Source organism: Lissotriton vulgaris, chromosome 3_1, assembly GCF_964263255.1.
Source record: "Lissotriton vulgaris chromosome 3_1, aLisVul1.2, whole genome shotgun sequence".
NCBI classification, from domain to species: Eukaryota; Metazoa; Chordata; class Amphibia; order Caudata; family Salamandridae; genus Lissotriton; species Lissotriton vulgaris.
In genome coordinates, this window is record NC_141689.1 from 289,604,086 (window position 1) to 289,625,899 (window position 21,814).

At 47.5% G+C, this 21,814-nt stretch overlaps 1 protein-coding gene across 28 annotated transcripts in view; it reads left to right on the top strand.

The window, feature by feature from the left end:
- The window catches only part of NEDD4L (NEDD4 like E3 ubiquitin protein ligase), a 1,724,212-nt gene that overhangs the window by 1,250,466 nt on the left and 451,932 nt on the right, over positions 1 to 21,814 (top strand). For all 28 annotated transcript variants that reach the window (XM_086960462.1, XM_086960464.1, XM_086960467.1 and 25 more), the window contains one exon: positions 242 to 418. In XM_086960462.1, the coding sequence (XP_086816588.1) occupies positions 242 to 418 (177 nt within the window). The remainder of the gene's footprint in view (positions 1 to 241; positions 419 to 21,814) is intronic.

The window sequence follows — 21,814 nt, forward strand, 5'->3', positions numbered from 1 at the left end:
GACCTTTAAAGGTGGATCAGGCAGTCCTGAGCATTGAAAGTCATTAACAACTTGGAAAATTTATCCCAGCTACTTGTCCCATGGTATTAAATTTACACGATCAGTCATTTTATCTTCTAGGTAAAGTAAATCCTGTTGTTTTTTGGATGCTATCGAAAGAGTAATGTACTGAGTGCATGTTAAGGTTTAGCAATATAACACCTAAAAAAGTAACTAAAGATATTGCTGTTCTTCTTTTCAGCCATGGGAGACAATTTCAGAAGAAGGGAGCATCAGCGGGGATACCTCATTTCAGTCTCTTCCGCCCCCTTCGTCTCCAGTTCCTCGACCCACGGCTCTGGAGTTGTCCGAAGAATTGAACAGGAGACTACAGATCACATCCGATTCCAATGGGGAACATCAGTTCACTTCTCTGATTGTGAGTACAGAGAATATAGCCACTGAATATTTGCAGGAACTGTTAATTCTTACATACATTTCTTACAGCTGTGCGTGGCCTTGTGTGGTGTTACACTTAATTAAATGCCCCACGCAGGTGCCTTTCCTAATTGGTACACTTTCTTGCCATCCTCTATTTTACAAGATTTCTGTCATGTACTCTTAAGCATTTTCAATTGTTAAATGATTATTTCAGACACTTCTCTTGTTGGAGCCACTTATCTTTGCAAATTCTTATGATCGGTTTGGGTCTCAGACATGATTTTAACCCCTCCCCTGCTGGTGACGGAACCGCTCCGTCACCAGCCACGGACGCGCTGTGCTGATGACGGAGCGGTTCCGTCACGGCCCGCTCGGCGCGGATTCCGCACCTGCGCTTGACGTTCTGTTGAGGGGGCGGGGCCGTGACGGAACCGTTCCGTCATCAGCACAGCGCACCCGAGGCTCGTGACGGAGCGGTTCCGTCACGAGTACGGGAGCGCCGCAGCGAAGGGGTTAAAGCACTTTCGATCTGAATGTTGGCACCGCTTGTCTCCAAAGATCATTTTTTATGCAGATGTGTCAGCTGATGGTCCGTCCCCTAGCGCTTTACTTTGTGAAGGGGGAGGGGCTTGATCCTTTGATCTAGAGCTGCAGACAGACACAGGAAGTGAACTCTCTCCACATGGCTACAACTACACGCAGGTTTGAGATGGGAAGTACTTTAATATAAAAATAGATGCTGTTTTCCTTTAAGAATTAACGGGACCAGTGTGATTTAATCCAAATGTTTTTAGACAGCAACATATGGTGGGTTCTTGTAATGTTAACATGGTAAATCCATCAGCACTCTTCTGCAGCTACCGTCCGTGATTGCAGCCTTGTAATCAAATAATGAGTATGAGTATGTAATGAGTATGTAAGGCTATTCTGATCAAGGCATCTTTATAGTTATATATATATTTTTATTATTATTAAGTATCTCGGCGGTTGAGGTGCACAGAAAAAGAAAGGACCTTATATGAGGCATTTGTAAGCATGGAATGTCTATGATCTTTTTTAATCAATCCTGACAAATGTCCCACACAAGAATCATCCTAAATTCAGTAGAGAACTTTAATTAAAGCTTGATGCCTGGTCTACTCTCTGTTTGTCTCTCTCCCACTATCCTGCTTGGTCCTTTGATAGTACAGTATAAACTGCACAGGATTGCATACAGACACTGTAATTTATTTTTTTGCGCCATACTGGTCTTCTGTTTATTTTCATTCCCAGAGGGAAATTGTCCTGTAAAGGAGAAACAGTCGACATTATGTGAAATTAAGGTTGTTGAGGCCACATGAATACATGAGTGGGTTTGTGGCGTGCGAAACGCAGTTAGGCATTCCGGTTGAACATGTCTGGCACATTTAGGTATACTGCATAATTTCGGAAGAGCCAATGGACTGTAACACCTGTTTTCAGCATTGTGATATAGGCAATATATAATAAAAGTACGGCCTGTGCATGTCAACATCACAGATCTAGATTATGTTCTATGTAAATGTAAATGTACAGGAATTTATATAGCGCAAATCACCGAGTGGTTTCTAAGCGCTTGCTTAGGGAACCCGTCCTGGTATTCCCCTGAGAGATAACCCCGGCAGGGTATCCGCAAGGTGAAAGCCAGGCATCCCGCCGCGAGGGGAAGTTGTGGAGATTAAGCAAGCTATTGCCCAGAGTCGCAGAGTGTGAACCCGTGAATCGAGTAGGCACCGGAGCGAGAATTGTCGAGTCCATGGACATTTTAGGACTCAAGACCCCGCCAAGCCGCGAATAGAACGCTGGTACCGGGCTGACCTCTGCTTCCAGGTCTGCCTCCTCTAACCAGTGAGCCACACTTCTCTATGACACTACTTGTAGTGTCCTCCCCAGCCTGGCAGCATGTAACAGACCACACCACTCAAGGAGCTCTGGTATGCATGTCTTTATTTTTTCAGCATGCAACCATTAACTGAACGCATTGCGTCACAAACGTTATTAACCACACCCAGCCGCACCCATCTGATTACGTAATACTCATTCGTAGTCTGCCGAGGACCTCTAGAGGTCTCCTACACTCAGACACAGGGCACATTTGTTACATAAAATAAAAAGTACAAACTAATATATACACATTATAACTCCTCAATGAGTCGTTGAGTTGCTTGCATCAGTCTTCCAGATTTAGTTGCATGAGATAGAGGAGGGACGCCTTTATCTGGCATCTTTTGAGAAGAGTTGAATGCTTGACTTAAGCACTCATTTGGACTTGCCTCAGTCATGAGGCCTGGAGCCGACTAAAATCGAGGCAAATGCTTAATGAGTGACAAGTCTCTGGTTATGTATTTTCTAGGTCATTGGACAGTTACCATATGTCCTTTGCTTACCACAACTATTAGTAATTCAGCATAAAACGGAGTGCCAGTCTTGCATGTCCGGTTGTGCTTGACAAGAAATCAGTCTCCTCTATCGAAGACCTTGTTTTGAGCGCACCAGCACTTATCGGCCTAGGCCTTCATTTTGCATTTGTGAGAGGTGTCAGTGACACAAATCTCGTCCAGGTCTACTGACATCCCTCCCTCACAAGACCTATGCAACAAACTCAGCACCTTCTTTCACCACAAAATCAAGAACATTTACAACAACTTCAACGAAGACAAGCAAACCCATCGAACCTTCACCAGCCACCCGACACCGTTGAACGATGTCTCAGGCTGTTCAGGGCACGAATATGGACAGGGAGAGAGTTCCACAATCCTGCCGCTAGAACTCGAAAGGAACGACCTCCCATCCTACTCAGTCTGAACCTGGTCTTAACCGCCAGATGAAGAGATTCCGATCTGAGAGCCCGCGTAGGAACATAGGGGGAAACAAGATTAGCAAGGGCTGGAGGAGAGGAAAGTTTCAAGATCTTGAATGTCAGACAAAGAGCCTTAAATTTAATTCTTTGTCTGACCGGCAGCCAGTGAAGAGAGGTCAAGACTGCAGAGACAGAACACCGTCTAGCAAGGCCAACGATGGCACGCGCCGCGGCATTCTGCACCCTTTGCAGCCTAGTAGCCTCCGCCTGATTCACTCCGAGCAGCAGCGCACTCCCATAGTCCAGCCGGGAAAGAATGGAGGCTTGGACCACCAGTTGCCGAGTAGGGGGGTCGAAGAATTTGAGGACTGGTCTCAGTCCTCGCAGAATGCCATAACAGGTAGCTGCAATCTTCTTTGTGTGGCTGGTAAAGGAGAGTGTAGGATCCAGCCAAACCCCCAAGTTCTTAACTTCGGCAGCTGGGATGGGAGTCACCCCCAATTCTGGAGGCCACCACTGGTCTCCCCAGAGGTCCGCCTGCTTCCCTAGGATCAGGACCCCGGTATTTTTGGCATTTAACTGCAAGCAGTTAGTGCGCATCCAGTTTGCCACGGCTATGAGTCCTGCGCGGAATCTGGGAGCGTTCACCTCAGGGTCCCCACTGAGTGTCACCGCCAGCTGCGTGTCATGGTTAAGCCACATTGTCTGACTGCAGCCAGCGGTTTCACATATAAGTTGAACAGAGTGGGGCTCAACGCAGAACCCTAAGGCACTCCCAGCCCCAATGGATGGAAGGAGGACTGACCAGGTGGAATAGCCACTTTAAAAAACCGGTCCGAAAGGAAAGAGCGAAATCATTGGAGAGCCGTCCCCTCAATTCCCACTTCCTCCAAACGCCGCATCAAAATGTCATGAGACCGGTAGGGAGGAAGCCTGACTCGCTGGGTTCTGCCGGTGAGAATGAGCATATCCAGTTGAGGGTCTTGTCGCAGATGTCGGTGTTGTGGAGTCTTGTGGCTAGGGTGCAGTGTGAGACTGTGGCAAAAGTAGCTGAGAGGTCCAGGAGGATGAGGGCTGCTTTTTCGCCCTGGTCGAGGAGGGGCCGGATGTCATCGGTGGCGGCGAGGAGGGCGGCCTTGGTGCTGTGGTTGCTGTGGAATCCAGATTGGGAGATGTCCAGGACATTGTTAGCATTGATTAAGTTTGCTGGCTGGGTGCTGAAGGATTTTTCGATTACTTTGGCTGCGAATGGAAGCAGGGAAATGGGCCTGAAGTTTTTGTGGTCTGTTGGGTCGGCATAGGGCAGAGGTCTTCAATATGTGGGCGCAACCTCCAGGGGGGGCCTGGAGTCCTGGGAAGGGGCTCGCGCATTCCCTAGCTTCACTTGTGCCTGCAATTGAAAATATTTGTTTTGCTTTTGGAAAAATACAGCCATCCTGGGATGGCTAATTTAGGTTATCAGATGAATTTTCATCAATTGAGTGTCTTGTGTGTGAAACACCTTCTGCCAAGGTGCCTGCTTACCTGAATGAAATGCAAATGTGCATTATTAGTTAATCTGCAAATGTAAAGGGAGCTTGGGAGCTGGTTCTGACTTTAATTGATGCAATCACTCCAAGCTTTGGAATGACTATGATTTGGGTTTTTGAGTGGTAGTGCAAAGAGTTACAACTGGGCTGTGATGTGTGTGCTTGTAATTGTAACTGCATTTACACAGCCCCTAGTACTCCTAAGGAGGTGTTGAAGGGACAGTTATGTAAAAAGTAAAAATTGCATTACATACACACTGGTGTTGCTAAAATCTACATTTTAGAAGTGCCATTTTATAGTAAAATATTTTGGGCATTTTGTAGCAGTCTATCTTACATTGTGTGCAATGCAAGTATATAATGAGTTACATATTCACAGTGCTTTCTGTCATATGCTGTGACCTCATAGAACGAACAATACACGTCACTATTCTCCACTGAACAAATCAAGATTTAATTCTGTGGCTCTCTGCTTACATACAGACCTCTTCAGTGCATTACCTAATACTGATTTCATAATGTACTACAGTGCATTTCTCACTGAGTAACAACTTTAAAAAATGTATTTTTCATTTATGCTGCCCATTATTTTATATGAAGGTATCTGATGGTGAAAGACCTAAAAATAACTTTCGGAATATTTTGGGGCTTACTTATTGGACGCTTGCATCGCCAGTGCAGTGCAAGCGTCTCAACCATACCTATGAGGCGGTGCAAAGCAACCTGGATGGCTTTGCCTGGCCTCACAGATAAAAAACATAGCAGCGCAAGTCACTGCCCTGTCTTACTCTGCGTCAAGGAGGGTTCCATGGGAAACCCCACGCAACACACATAGATTTTGATGCTGCCCCATATTTACAAAATCACTTACACTGGGGCAGCTCCAAAAATGGACGCCTCCCAGCGGAGGCGTAACAAAGAGAAATGTTTTAATTTCTCCTTGTTTTTTCCTCTTTCCATGTGTGCTACATTCTACAGCTCACTTTGAAAGAGGAAAACGCCTCTTAGTATTGTTTTTGTGAAGGAAGGTGCCCCTTCATGTACAAAAACAATCTTGCCTATGTTGGTGCTAGGCAGCAATTTGTGCGCCAACACAAGGGAAAAGGACAGGAATGCATCACATTTTATAAATACGATGCATTCCTGCCCTTTCGCATTGGAGTAGGGCAGCGCAACAAGAGGTTTTGCGGTGCTGCCCTACGCCAATTCCTCATAAATTAGCCCCTTTCTTTTTAGCTAAACCTTTAACTACACCCCCACGCTCACTGACATTTGGTTTGCTACACACTGTTTATTATTGATTCCCCACTGCAAAAGTTATTTGCTGTGGGATTTGGGGGCATTATGGTTGTTGATAGTTATCACTGACCAGGAGTACCAGGTTGTAGTAAAGTTTTGTAGGAAGGCGGTCCTTACGCCTAAAAGTTTTTGTCAAGGGGGTCTTGGCATCAAAAAGCGTGGAGACCTCTGGCGATCGGTTTCTTCGGGAGGGGTTTGACCTCTGCGTTTTTCTAGTCAGCTGGGAAGGTGGCGGTTTCGAGGTAGCAGTTGATTGTCGAACATAGTTTTGGGGGCGATGGCCGAGGAGGCTCTGTGGAAGATGTGTGTTGGGCAGGCGTCTGAGGGTGCCTCAGAGTGGATGCTTTTCATGGTCCTCAAGGTGTCTGCTGCTGTGAGCTGGGTACAATTGAGCAGGGTTTGTCGGGTGGCATCGCAGGAGCAGTGTGGAGGTTGTAGTTATCAAAGTTGTCGTGGATCATTTTGATCTTAAGGTGAAAGATGGTCCTGAGTCTGTTACAGAGGTCTTGGGAGGGTGGAACGTCTCATGTTTCGCTGCAGGGTATGGAGAATTCCTTGATGATGGAGAAGAGTTCTTTGGTATTTTGGGCGTTGGTGAGAATTATGCCTTGGATGGATTTCTTTGTTGTGGATTTGATAAGATGGTGGTGTGCGGTGGTGGCTGCTTTATAGAGGGCACGTGTTTCCAGGGTTTTGTTGTTCCTCCATGTCTTTTCAAGTCGCTGGTAGGAGCGTTTGGATTCTTGGAGCGCAGGGATGTACCAACTTGCTTTTATGATGTGTTTTCCTGTGGCTTTCTTGATGGGGGCGTGTGTGCCGGCGAAGTTTGTGATCCTGCAGTGGAGGTTGCATGCTGCGGTGTTGGAATCTGGCGTAGTCAGGGGTGGAGAGCTGATCAGTGCAGGGGTGAGCTGGTCTTAGGTGAGTTTGTTCCAGCTTGTACGAGGGAGGCGGTGGGCATGCTTGTGTATGGTGGGTTTTTTGAAGCAGAATTGGATACAGTCATGATCTGTCCAGAGGAGTTCCGTGGTGTGGCTGTAGGAGACGCTGTTTCCTTTGGCAAAGACGGTCGAGTGTGTGTGTGTGTGTGTGTGGGTGCGGTGACTAGTTGTTTGAGCCCCAGTTAGCGAGGTTCTCTAAGAGGGAGGCGGTGTTTGGGTCGTCCTGGTTGTCCAGGTGAAAGTTTATGTCACCGAGCAGGATATAGTCTTAAGGATGCGAGGGCGTGGGGTGCGATGAGATCCGTAATGACATTGGTGAAGGGAGTGTGGGGGCCGGGCGGCCTGTAGATGAGGGTTCTGCAGAGAGTTGTGTGAGGGTTGGTCTGGATCTGAAAGTGCTCCATGAGGGTCGTTGTGCCATCCAGGGTGGTGGTAATCAAGCGGAGGGTGCTTTTGAGGAAGATGGCGATGCCTCCTCCCAGGCAGGTGGGTCGGTCCTTTCGCAGGATCTTGTATTCATCGGGAATGGCAGTGGCGATGCACTTGTCACCCCGAGTGGGACGGGTATGCCCAGACGTGCGTCCCGTTCTGTCCATGCCACTGGAGTCAAGCTATTCTGGCTAATGAGGGGTATAACCCCGAAACCGGTCGTAGGATGCTTGTTTCCCGTCCATGGAGGACCTGGCCTGACAGTTCGGGCTGGATTGTTCCCATTGGGCGCAGGGTCAAGACTGATTTGCATATGGCTGGGTTCAAACTGGAATGGCATGGTGAGCAAACATTGTTCTGCATTCTGTCCATCAAGTGTTCTTTTTGCATTTGGTGCACCAGTAGCGTGCCTGCTACGCGCAGCCGCCATTGAGTAGGGGTCGGGACGGGTGGTCAGCTGGGAGGCGGGAGCAGGAAGGACACACTGGAGGGGGAGGGCCGCGGGGCAGCAGCGGCAGGGACAAAACACGGGGAGCACAAGAGAAAAGAGCAAAAAGAGAACAGAGCGAAAAAGCGAAAGAGAGAAGAGGGCACAGAGAAAAAAGCCAAAAGATGCAGAACAGCAGAAGAGAGGAGTGATCTCCCACTCGACCCCCAGGGATGAGGCCAGGCAGGAGCCTGCGGGTGAAGGAGGGCCTTGACAACCCTGTAACCGAGCTCAGGGAGCAGCTTTCAGTGGTGGAGCTGCACAGGGGAAAGCAGTCGCACTGACCAGGTCAGTGGTCTAGCTCTTCTTGCCACTCAGCAGCCGCCATTAAGTAGAGGTCAGGGGGAGGGCGAACAGATAGGAGCGGGAGGACATACTGGAGGGGTCGAGGGGCCTGCAGAGGCAGAGACAAAACACGGGGAGTGCGAGGGAAAAAAGAGCAAAAAGAGCAGAGAGGAGAAAAGAGGGCAGAGAGAAAAACAATCAAGAGAGGCAGAACAGCAAAAGTGCATAGTGCTCTCCCACTGGACCAACAGGGGTGAGGCGCAGGCAGGAGGCTGCAGGTGGAGGAGGGCCTCGAACACCCTGTAACCAGGCTCGGGGCAGCACTCAGTGGTGGAGCTGCGCAGGAGGAGAGCAGTCACACTGATCAGTTAAAAGTGGTAGTTAGAGTATCAGAAGAGCAATTTACTTTCCTTTGGTATTGTTTTTCCTTTTGGATACTCTATAATGGCAGATTCATCACTGCCATCGCACTTAACCGTTCTCTAGAGTGACCTCTTTTTAACATCTAAAAATGTCCCATGTTAGTGATCATTACTCAGTTACAAACAATTGTTCACGCTCCATGTCTGAGGACATGGAAAGGGAAAAGACCAGAAACTGATGCTATCCGGCAAGTGTTGTGCTGTATGCAGCTCTGATGTCACTTCCGGAGTGGTGTGGAGTCCTTGCTTAGCTCCATTGCACCACCTAGTGGTGCACCCGAGTATTACAACGAAATATTTCCAGATCCAGTAGGGCACCTGGGAATATTCTTAGGTGAGGAATCTGCTGTTAGGTAGAGTTTCCAGCAGTAAGACTTTGAACGAAGGCAAGCAACTTGTTCCTTGTGCTTTCGATGGTTCAGTAAATTCAGCCCATCGGTTTTTTGTTCCCGGATTATGTTTACTTTGGAAGGTTTTTCAAATCTGTGGTGGTATCCAAAGGAAAAAATAATTGCCAATTTCCGTTGTTTGATTTTTCTTTAAATTAAACTAATATCAGTCTGTACTAGATAATTTATTTTAAACATTTTGGGCATTGATAATGGAATAGTTTACTGTATATCATTATTGGTATATGTTGTTATAATGTTTTGGTCTAGCTTAAGCGAAAGAGATTAAAATTGAATGAATAAAATTAGGATTTCATTGAGGAAGAGTCTTCCGTTAATCACCCCAGGTCTAATGGCGTTGTCTAAGTTGAGCATGCTTACCTGCATACCATATTATTTTACGACTGTACCGTTTTTACCTTTCAGAATATTTTTTTCAGAATGTCGACAGTCTGTTATGTGCATTAATACGGAATAAAGGGCATAGAGTGGCACTGAGTAAGCGTCAATTACCAGTGGTCAAAGACGGTCTTGATATTCCCGATGAGCAATATTATGTGGCTGCTCAGCTTCAGTGTGTATCTCCAAAGTATGCAATTGATTCCACATTTTACTACATAGGGGCCAGCCCTTCCATTCCAAGTCTTACGCAAACATCAAGGCTGCTTACCTGCTACAGAAATACAATGCTTTGGGGAAACCCGCATACACACCCTTGGAGCTCTAGGCTATGGCAGCCTTTCACTTTCGAGGAGCCTGCAGATTTATAAGGTATACACAATTGCCAATTTTTTTACTTATGGAACAATAATTAAGGCTTGCAGCACACATTGGAGTATAGATGATTATGAATCACAAACATTTGTGCAGACCCTTCTTACTATAGGTACAACCTGCCACCTCATCACTTGGATCAACTGGGCTTTAAGGTACATATCGCTAAATAAACTCTGCAAGAACTGTAAAAATTACAAAACTGTAAAAATTACAAATCAAAATGGGACATGGCATTAGAGTGCTCACATACGCTATTGAGTATTGCCAGTTTCGAAATCTGAAGTACACAGTCCTTCATAGAGCAATCTTGACTCCTGATAAGCTGAATCACATCTTTACTGATACTCCTCTTCTTTGCCCTCGCTGCAATCCCCCCCTCAGGCTGACCTCCAGCCTGTGTTATGGAACTTCATCTCTGTAATGCAATACTGGTGAACATTCCAGGACCCCTTACCACAGTAACCTAATGCCACAGCCTTGAATCATGGGATCCATGTGTGGTGTGCCCGTTTAAACGCATGAAGTAAAATGGGTTCTCACGTTGTTGCTGCCAAAACGCACACTCACTGTAGATTGGTGATCATACTTAACCCCCCGAAATCCGCAGAACCAATGGGCTAAAGCGGAGAGTAATGCGTACAACATGAAGAAACATGGGGCCTCTGAAAACACACATGTCCATGGAATGTTATGTTATGCTCTTCCAACTCCAACCAGCATGCAGGTAAAGGCGATGCTCCCCACCACCAGTAAACCCGCCCCTTCATGTGTACTGCTCTAGTACTCAAAGTGTGGGCATTCCTGGTCATCTGAGCCTACACCCAATAACAGCTTTCACATCCGTTCCCCTGAAAGCTGGACTACCTCTGCACCCCACAACCCTGCTGATACATTGTCAATATTTATAGATGCCTTGGGTAAGAAGTTGGGTTATTTGCTGAGAGGGGTGGAAGCTCCACTCAAATAATATATGATCGTTTTCAGGGTGAACCACATAAGGCACTAAATAAATCTATGCTTAAAAGTCACTAAATAAATCTGTGGTAGCTTGGCACAAAAGCAGTCGGGCTTAACTTAGAGTATTTATGCAGTACTCAAACAGTAATAAAGTGAAAACACAATACAAGACAAAATCTAATAACAATTTTTTTGATAAATACATTTTTATTGAGTTTACAAAAAAGCACCAGCCAATCAACAAGACCCCATGATAACCGAGAAATATCAGCAGTGATCTGAACAACCTAGCGGTCAGAGGCATATAAGATCAAAAGGACAAGTTCTGGAGCGTCCCCAACGAGAATAAACCATAGCCCCCAACTACTTCCCCCAGACCCTACGAAACTTCTTGGGGCAGCCGCGCGCTGCATCCATAGTCTTATCCTGCGCAACGCACCAGTCAACCCCGGCCCGCCATTTCCCAACGGTGGGAGGGTCAGGGCATTTCCATGCAGTCGCTATGTGCCTTTTTGCCACCACCATTGCCGTAATGTAAAAAAGCTTTTCGTTCCTGGACCCCGACAGCCCATCTGTGATGCCCAAGAGTGCGTACTTCGGGCCATGCAGGATCGTCCACCCCAAAACCTCTATTAATTCCTCCTCAATGTCCCCCCAGAATCTCGCCAGGTGCGGACACGTCCATACCATATGAAGAAAGTCGGCTGGCTCATCACCACATCTAGCGCAGGCTGGGATTGGCTGGAGCCCAGCACAGTGTAAGAGCGCCGGAGTTAGGTAGGCGGTGTGTAAAAAATAGAGCTGTATCATGCGCAATCTGGCAGAGACAGTTACGGTCCTGGGGACCATAAGGGCATTGCGCCAGTCCTCCTCCTCCTCCAAAGTGCCCACCCATTCCTCCCATTAAGTCCATTGCTGATCAAGTGATGTTTGGGTGTTAATAATAAGTGTCCGATAGATGCGGGAGATGCTCCCCCTCCCCAGATTACCCAGCATGATTTGAGCCTCAGGAGGGCTGTGGTCCGTGAGTCGTGCCTGAAGGGCATGGCGCAGCTGTAAATATCTATAGAATTGCGAGGGATTTAGAATATATCTAGCTTGAAGTTCCCGAAAGGAGCACATGTGATCCCCCACCCAAACATCGCCCAGCTGGGAAATGCCTATAAGGTCCCACGACCGAAAGCCCCGAAGCCCGTTGACCTCCCTGAGCCAGGTACCCTGCCACAGGGGTGTGCACTGGGTCAAGGTGTGAGTCCATTTGGTGTGACGCAACATGACCCACCAGGCCAAGAACACAGAGCGCGTCATGTCCGGCAGACGGGATGGGACAGGTGCCCTATACAGCATTGATTGGATATTATACAGGCCCAACTCACTGAGTTCCAGCCGGTACGCCGGATCAGGTAGTACAGATATAAATGGGTCATCCTGAGGCCCCCATCGAAAGAAGGGATCCGGCAAACATTTACGGCCAGTCTGGACCTTCTCTTCCCCCATGGGAATTTGGAGGACAGGCTGTCTAACTCCCGGAACAACGCTCTCGGGAAGTTGTGGGGACATATATAGGATTCTGTGAAGAATCATAACTTTAAAGAGAGCGACTCTTCCCATGGGATTCAGAGGCAGGGTCTGCCATTTCGAGAGATCCGCCCTAGCTCGCTTCACCTGGGAGTGACATTAAGCTGATCTCAGGGAGCAGGGACACCCAGATCCCTAGATACTTAAAAGATAGGCGGCAGAGCGGTATGGTGGACTGCCAATCAAAGCAGTCTCTGGACATGTGAAGGGGGACCAAGATCGATTTCTTGGGGTTAAGCCGTAGGCCGGAGGCCTGTTCAAAAGACCGGAGGATCCGGAGCCCGATTGCACAGGGTCTGCCAAATAAATCAGGACGTCGTTCGCATAAAGAGCGTTTTTGTCAGTTTCTGTACTGGGCCACTCCCAACCCTACACCTGCCTGCTTGAGCGTATCAGGGCCGCTAGGGGCTCCATCGCCAGAGTAAAGAGCAGGGGAGATAGAGGGCAACCCTGCCTCGTTCCCCTGCAGATCGGAAAGGGTTCTGATAGGACCCCGTTCACCGTTCACCAGGACTCGTGCTCTTGGATGAGCATACAGGACACGGACGAAACCCCGGAAGCGGGGTCTGAAGCACATCTCGGCCAGGATGTCCTCAAAGAACCCCCAATCTATCAAATCGAAAGCTTTCTCAAAATCAATCATGAGGAGATCGAGGTAGGGGATGATCAAGTGTTGATGGGCCAGGGCTGAGTGGAGCCTCCGCTGACAATGCCGGGTACCACGCGGTGGCATGAACCCCCATTGGTCTGGGTGGACCAGCGTGTGTAATTGGGGTTTAAGGCGTTGAGCTAGTATTGTTTAGCTCAGTGTTTGAGGGAAATAGGACGGTAGTCCGCGCATTGGGATGAAGGTGGCTGGGATTTAGGAAGGACTAGGATAGTGGCCATATTGGTCTCGAAAGGGAAGGAGCCCTTCTCAACTGCCTCGCGGAATAGCTGAGCGAGGTGTGGAGTGAGCGTCTCGCGGTACAGTGCATTGTATTCCTGAGGAGGGCCATCAGGACCCGGAGTCTTGCCGGACGAGGTAAGGGTAATCACTTCCCCAATTTCTTCTTGGGTGATAGGACGGTCCAGGTCTTTCTGAGCAGTTAAGTCCAAGTGAGGCAGTTGACAGGGTCCAGCCCTCAACCTACTTGAAAGAGACAGGGAGGGAGTCCCAGCCGTGTATAGCTGGCGATAGTACAGAGCAAAGGGCTGGGCCATCGCGGCTGAGGAGTTACATACCGTCCCGTCCGAGGGATGATCTCCGGTATTATGCGATTTGCCCTGGGATAGGTGGCCAGTCTATGGAGGAGAGAACCATTCTTGTCCCCTCATTCATACACCATGGCGATGGAAGAGCGCCAAAGGAGTTTAGCCACGTTCATCAACAGTTGTTGAATCTCTTGGCGAATGCATGCCAGGAGCCTCACTTCAGAGGCGTCGGGATTCAAGGCAGTGGACCGTTCAAAGCGCTTGCGCCTCAAGTGAGGTGATCCGGTCTAGCTGCGCGAGCTGCTGGAGTTTGAGTTGTCCCTTGGCTACTCCGCAAATCGTGGCACTGCCAGCTTCCCACAGGATACCTGGCGATGACACTTACTCTGCATTAACCTGGAAATAATGTTGGAGTTCCCGCCCACTTTACGGAAGTCCTTGTCCTGGAGGAACCACGCATGCAGTCTCCTTGTCTGACGTAGTGAGACAGGGGTGGCACCTACAGTGAGCATCACCGGAGAATGATCCTATATACCTTGTGGGAGGATAACGATGTCTTGGAGCCTAAGGCAGTCAGTCGAAGGAATGTATATGGCATCAATGCACGCTTGCGTGTGGTGTGCTGCCGAAGAGTTGGTAAACTGCCTTGAACTCGGGTGCCACGTGCGCCACGCATCATAAAGACCTAAGGCTTCAGCCCAATTTGTGGGGTGTTTCGGCTGTGCCAGTCTGATGTGGGAATGGGCCCAGTCGTGTCCAGAGCAGGGGAAGAGACCGTATTGAAGTCACCCCCCAGGAAGGTGGAACCCAGGGGCAGGGAAGCCATAAGCTCAATGGAGGCGGCAAGGGTCGCGGTCAGTCGCGTTGGGGGAGAATACAGTGAGACAAATTAAGGGGAACGCCATTCAGGGTGCCAGACAGGGCCAGTAAGGCGCCCTGTTCGTCATGAGCAACGCGTGTTACCACAAATGGAAGGGAGAGCTGTATCAGGATCGCAACCCCATGGGACTCTATTGTGAAACCTGAGTGCCAGAACCTGTCTTACCCGTATCGCGCTAGAAAGGGGCAGTGGTTACCTAATTAGGGTCTCTCCTGCAACAGTAAGACCTCCACCCCCAGGTGTTGCACGTAGCGACAGACCACCGTACGCTTGAGACGGTCAAGGAGACCTTTAACATTCCAGAACATAAGGTGCAAGAATACATTTGTTTGCGGTGTGTCAGCCATCTGGGAAAGTTGTCTCGGGGAAGGGGGAGGCCCCTGAGGGGAGCTCGGCCAGGGGCGGGGATGCGCGACTGGGAGCCAAGATATTGGTCACCGTGTCTTGTGAGCACGGGTGTGATGAAACAAGGAAGAGTGCTGATGCAACGGAACTAAAAAACAAAGAAAACATAACTAAAGATAACATTCGGGACAACGTTCCCCCATCCTCCCCCCTGCCCCCCCTACACTTCAGAAACTGAAGCATCTGTCGCCCTAACAATAAACCAGCGAAAGAACAACCAAACTAAAATGATTGTGATTGGGAAAGTGTACCAGCAGACCCCTATGGGCAGATTAAGAGCAGACAGGGGAACTAACCAGTGTAAAAGTGTGACCCATGCCAGCTCGCCGCAGCCCGATGTGAGCGCCCAACTCCACCAACCTATAGAAGACTGTCCTGCAGGAGCTAGGGAGAGGATGGGGGAGGGGAGAAGGAGGGGGGATGCCAGAGCCCAGGCCACGGGTAGGCCTCCGTCCGCCGGTCACAAGGCTTCCAGCCCAGGCGGCGGGAAACATCCTAAACAACGAAGCTTTAGTTACGACTTACCTGAACAACGAAGTCCAAACAACGAAAAATCCTGAACAACGCTTTTCTGAACAAGGATTCCCAGACTGTACGTCTCTCTTCAAACTTAGAAACGTCATTCCTCTAAAGCTTGACATTAATCTCCACCCCCCCAGACTTGCTGTAAAGGCACGTCACTCTTCTCCGCCCCTCACGCATTTGGGAAACTTGGAAACGGCAGACTGAAAAGGCCATAGTTGAATTCAATGCCTATTCGTTCCTTGGCTTCTCCGCAGTCAGCGTTTGTACACAGGTACAGTTTGTTTGTATTTAAAATGTCTGAAGTGAATTATTGCCAAATATAATCATAAATATTATTAAAATAAAATAATTATTATTATATTATTATTCTAAAAATAATAAATTATTATTGAAAAAGTATTGCCGTGGTTCGCCAGAGAGGGTGAGTGTGGCAGCGCTGTGCCCGGTGGTGTCGCACTCTTTTGTGCTGGATTATGAACGTTCCAGCATGTGTTCTGGGGGCGGTGTCAGAAGGGCACATGCAGGGAAACTGGATCTGAATATTCGGAGAGCACAGAGGCTCAGGATAGCGAGAAAAGCATGAGGCGCCCTTTCAAGGAGGAAAAAGTAGAATTTAGCAGCAGTTTAGCGCAAGGTGTGTGAGGGTATTTTTAGGGTGGGTATAATTAGTTTTAAAGGGCTAAGGGGAAAGGGGTATTAAAACAAGCATTCCTTTACCAAGAAAGAACGTGGTAAAGGAATGCGTGGAAAAAAAAGTTGTGGTTTAGACGAGGTCGTGGTTGCGACCTCGTTGTTCAGGAAGTCGTGGTTGTGAAACTCGTTATTAGAACACACAATCCAGGCGGCAGTAGAAGAGGAGGGGGCCTCACCCCAGAGGCTGCAACTTTGGGGTGAGACACTGACCTGGGCCCCCGGCGGAGACCCCCACACTCGATATGCGCGGCTGAAATCCCCCATCAGCAGGTTCCCAGCCGTTGAGGTGACTTGAGGGAAACCAGGAAATAAGGCATGAGCTGGGGAGGCCCTCCCCTGCACCACTCCAGGGCAGACCCCAGGTCGAGTACAGCTGCCCCTGCCGCTCGATTTATGCGGCAGAGATCCCGCTCAGAATAAGTTTCAGCCCGGGATCCGCCACGCGGCCGGCCGCGTCTTCCCAAGGCCCTCACTGCTCCCGGGGGGAGTCAGCGCAGGCAGTGTGTGACCCAGGAGGGGGCCGGGAGTTCTGGCCCGACTGGATGACGAGTAAGGCAACTCAGGGAAGTGCCCCCCTTGCAGTCAGTCTCCGGCATGCACGGGGGGGGGGGCCCAAACTACTGTCTCTGGACCCCCACCGCTGCCAGGACTCACCAGTTCCGCAGAGCTGCAGGCCTCTCCACTCTGCACACCAGAACTTACAAACAGATTTCCCGACCCCTGCCACCCGATATGGCAGCCGGTCTTACGGCCACGCTGCTGGAGGGGGCCGGGTCGCGGGCGGGCCCATAGCCACTGAGAAGCACTCGCCCCGCCGCTCACCACTCCGCGGCCCTCTGCTCCACAACGGTATTCCTCGGTGTGCGGGGGATGAAGGCCTCAGCAGACAGCTTTCCCGCTGCCCGATATGACAGCCCGTGTTGCAGCCGCATCCGGAGGGGGCTGAGGCCTGGCAGGCACACATCACAAAGAAGCCCTGCACCCCCTGGGGCCGCCGCCTCCAAGGAGCCTCCCCGCTCTCGCCAAGAACCAGAGACCGGGTCCGGCAGGGCGCCTCAAGGACTGCCAGCGCCGCAGTCAGCGGAAGGGAGCCGCCATCTTGTCGTAAAATTACTGCAGGCTGGGCCACAGCAGCGGGACCGCGGGAAACAAAGCTCTACTCTCCCTGGTGCTCCGCCTGGGAAGACACGCCTGGTGAGCTGCAAGAATCAGCACATGATGGCCCGTTTGAGGTGAGGATTACGGGAGGATGGCGGAGGGGTACTGGAGCACTCTAAGTGCGACCACCATCTTGGTCCGACAAGCCACGCCTAATCCAATAACAATTTAGAAATATAGAGTACAGGTTAATAAATAAAATGACATTAAAACAACAAAAATCCAATCAGTAGAACCAGAGTTATGAATTTTTAAAGTTCTAGGCGAAAATAGTGCCAAAAAGCACAAAGTGCCACTTGAAGGTATCAGGCCATGCTGGACCCCATCAAAGTCACAAGTTCAGGCCAACTGCGATGGCCTGTAGGTTGGATACAGCGACCAGGTTTACTCCGGTGAAGAGTTTGCCTTCTTACTGTCTAAGTCCAAGCGGGTGTGTCAGCTGTGTCTAATCGTTAGCAGAGGCCACGTGGAGTCAGTTGTCGATGCGAGGAGCATGTTGCCACTGTAGCATTGTGTTGGTGGTTGATACTGGCAGTTGCTGTTTGGCGCGAAGAGCAAGTTGTTGCTGGAGCTTTGCATTGGTGGGAGATGTGGCGGTTGTTGCTGACGCGAGCACTCTCAGCAGACACAGGGAGCCCCAAACTTCTGGATGTTTACATGAAATACAGATTTTGTAGATTTAAAGTGGGAGGAGTACACACTGATGCCATCAAAGGGTCCAGAACCTGGGAGGTATGTCTTGGGCATCAGGACTTGCTCAAGCAGAAGCCAGCAGCAGCCTCCGGCCAGTCCAGGTGGTTCTGGGCGGTTGCAGGAAAGCCTCTTAAAGTTTGTTGTGTTCCTGTAGCTCAAACAGGAGATCAGCCAACTGACTCTTGGAGTCACATATGGGATCCTTGGTTCATGGCAAGCAGGTCCAGTCTTCCATCTTCAGACAGAAGAGCGAGTATTTTTCTGAATCTTCCAGAGATACTTATTAGAGGTTGTGAAGGTGCCACATTTATGCCTGTGGCCAGTATTTGTATTGGGGAAAATCCATGGCATACTTTCAAACTAGTTCTGGTAATTTCTTCCTCTTCATCTAAGTTTAGCTCCAAACTATGTAGGGGGACAAAATCGGGTTTTGTTGTGTGTGCTGCAGGCGGGTCCTTTGAAGTGTACTCAGGGCAGGGCTCAGCTCCTTCACTGCTGTCCTGTCACAAAGCCCACTCCTTATACACCCATGGCCCTTTTCTTCCCTTGTCTGTAAGGTATACACAACACACCACAAGAGAACCATTCACAGTTATGTGACCGTGGACACTGGCAGAAAGGCACTCAGGCTTTAGGCAGGTAAATGGCAGCTTTTTTAAAAGGGGCATTTTCAGAATAGCAACTTAAAATCCGACTTCACCATTTAAGTGAATTTTAAATTATAGTTCCCATGAGTGGAAAACGCATTTATCTATCTTTTCCCAAACTGAAGTTATCACATATTAAGTGAAATAAGGTAACACAGTGTTAGTTTATGGGAGAGATAACCTTGCTACAGTGAAAAACAACTTGGGGAGTTTTTCAGTGTCAGGACATTTAAAACTTAAACACACATGTCCTCCCTTTTCAATACCATGCACCCTGCCCTATGAACCTTTAGTATACTGTATATGACAGGAGCAGCCCTTATACCAATAGAACCTGGGCATTTAGTATATACTCAAAACAATGTATCACTGGCTTACAAGAACTTACCATTTTAATTGATTCACATTAATGTTCTGGTTTGGGGGGGCCTGGCCTGACCGTTCGAGCTGGGCTATTACCATGGGGAGCAGGGTCAAGACTGGTTTGTATCTAGCTGGATCCAAACTAGAATGGAATGGTGGGCAAAAAAAATATAGATTTAGGCCTAGATCTCTGTACTGGGAGGGGGTGTTTCACATTGTTCAGTATTCCGTCCATCAATTTTTCTTTTTGCTACAGGATGCAGTGGCAGGTCTGCGACCTGTTGTACAAATTACTTTAGTGGGTGCCACAATGAGTGCTGCAGGCCCACAAGCAGGATTTTAATTTACAGGCCCAGGGTACGTGTAGTACTATTTTACTAGGTACTTACAAGTAAATTAAATGTACCAATTCGGTGTAGGCCAATTTTACCATGTTTTCAATGTGGAGCAGGAGCACTTCACCGCTGATTAGCAAGAGTAAAGTATGCAGAATCCTGAAAGCCAACAAAACTGGTTCAACATAGGAAGAAACACATTTGGGTGAGACTACAGCAAGGGCCTGGTCCAACACACTGAATGGCCTAAACCTAATCAGTTGCCTCAGTTAGGAATTTGGTACTCTGTCCATAGGACTATGTCTATGTACAGATTGTCCAATCTTCATTATATACTGTCATGCTCTGTTCCATTTGTGAATCACTGTATCAATAAGTGTTTCAAATTGCGGGTGAGCCCAAAAACATAACAACCCTTTTAAATTAAAGAATAATGAATGTTTTTTCTTTAACATATCAATACAATATTCATTTCATTAGTTCTTCATTTTCGTTTTGCAAGTTTGTTTTCTTTACTTACGTAATATTAATTTGTAGCAGCCCTGAAGAAGCGGCAGTTCACTTTAAGCCGCAAAACACGTTTGCTATTCAACATCAAAGAAACTAATTATTTTACTAGGTTTCTTTTTAGGTTTTTCCAGCACAACGCTTGTGTTGTGCTTGCTAAATCTCTAGTAAATAACAAAAAAAATATTAAAAGGGGCTTACAGCACTCCAATTACTTACCATTTCTTGGTTTACTTGACACTCATTTACTTGCTGTGCATTAGTTATTGCATGAGATTTTCTGCAGGTTTTCTCACTCCCTTCATTTTAGCTTGTGTGGTTGTGTTTTTGTTGGAGCATGCACCAAGTACCTCTCCATTTAGGAGCCTTCATCCGCTGGTTTTGTTGCTAGAGCTACATTTTTTTTGGAAGCAGGTACATTTTGCTACTGCATGTATTTTTTGTAGCTGTGCTTTTTTGTTTATGTGGACTTTAGTTGTAAGGATATGGTACAGAGATTCCGAATTTGAAAATGGGCAAGCATACATTTCAGGTCTGTTGATTTCAAATGCAGTTTGTCCCACTTTATTTTGTGCATGCGTTTAATTTGTAATTAACTGTTTCTTATCTCACAGCGCGTTAATTTTACTAGTACGTTTTTTTCATTCTTAAAATGCAGTGCGTATAAATATTGAGGGGCACTGTTCCGGCTCAATAAATAGGAAAGTCCAATTAATAATTGCCATAACAAACATTTTTTTACATTTTGGGTTGAATTTTACAATGGATCTATTCAATTTAGAGTTTTAATTGTCTGCATGTTAACTTCTATTCAACTGTTGAGTTTTATTCTATAACCACCTCCTGGAGTGCCACAAATAATCTTATTTTTGCTGCAATACATTCAGCTAAATTTGACTGTATATAAAATTAATAATTAACATTGGAGCGCTTACAGTCTGAGCTACCATCGAAGTTTTATTCCTACACAAGGGATTTGAAGCATGCGTTGTATTTCCGAGCTACTATAATACAAGAAGCTTTCTTTATTTCTCCAACGGCACTTCACTGTTAGCTGAGCTTTTTGGAACTCTCATGCACTTTGTCTTCAGGGACTTTTATTGCGAGGCTATGGCATAACGGTTAGAGAAACAGACTTAGGAAATGAGGAAACGTGTTTGAGTCTCTGCATCGCCTTTACATTCTCTGATTGTGTGCACCTTCCAGTCCTTATCTGATTTAAAATGCACTCTGTGCCAATGTGCCTGGGCCTGTGTTTATTCTGTTATCAACTGTGTCTGGTCTCATGGAGTTCGTTAATTTAACTAGGGGGATTTTACATTCTTAAAATGCAGTGCGTGTGACTGCATTGTGGGGCACAGTTCCGATCCAATGGATACGAAACATGGAAGAATAAGTAATTGTTCTAGCAAATAAGAAATCTATTTCATTTTTGGGCCAGTCGCACAATAGTCACATTCAATTATCACCCTTACTGATTAACTTAATCACTTAAATTCAGCGGTTGCGTTTGTTTACAGCACCTCAACCTCCTGGAATTCTACAAAAAAATCAATTTTATGTAATAATTTTCATATTTAATAGCATAACATGGGTTAAATTTGCATTCTCATTTCTATTGCAACAAATGTGCTTTGAAGTGCACTCTGTAATAAAAAGCTGCTTTATTTTCATAATAAATTAACATTTTCTGTGAAAGTGATTTATTGTGGCTTCTGGCTACATCTAATGCTCCTGCAATACAATTTATTTAAAAACAGTGGCCTTAATAACCAGCATTAGCTTATGTCTCAGATAATGCGGAGAGTGTGGGTATATGTGTGTTTATTAATTGTTGAAGCGCACGTTCCATTATGAAGTACACTGGATGCAAATCCATTGTTGTGATAGTGTGTCACATGATTTCAGGTCTTTTGATGATTAGTGCACTTTGTACCACTGTCTTTAAGCTCGTGTTTATTCTTGAATTAACTGTCCATCTATATTTTACCTGCATGTTTTGACATTTTTCAAATGCACTGCATGTGACTGCATTATGGCCCGGTTCCCATTTTATGGATCCAAAAATCCAATGAATCAATTG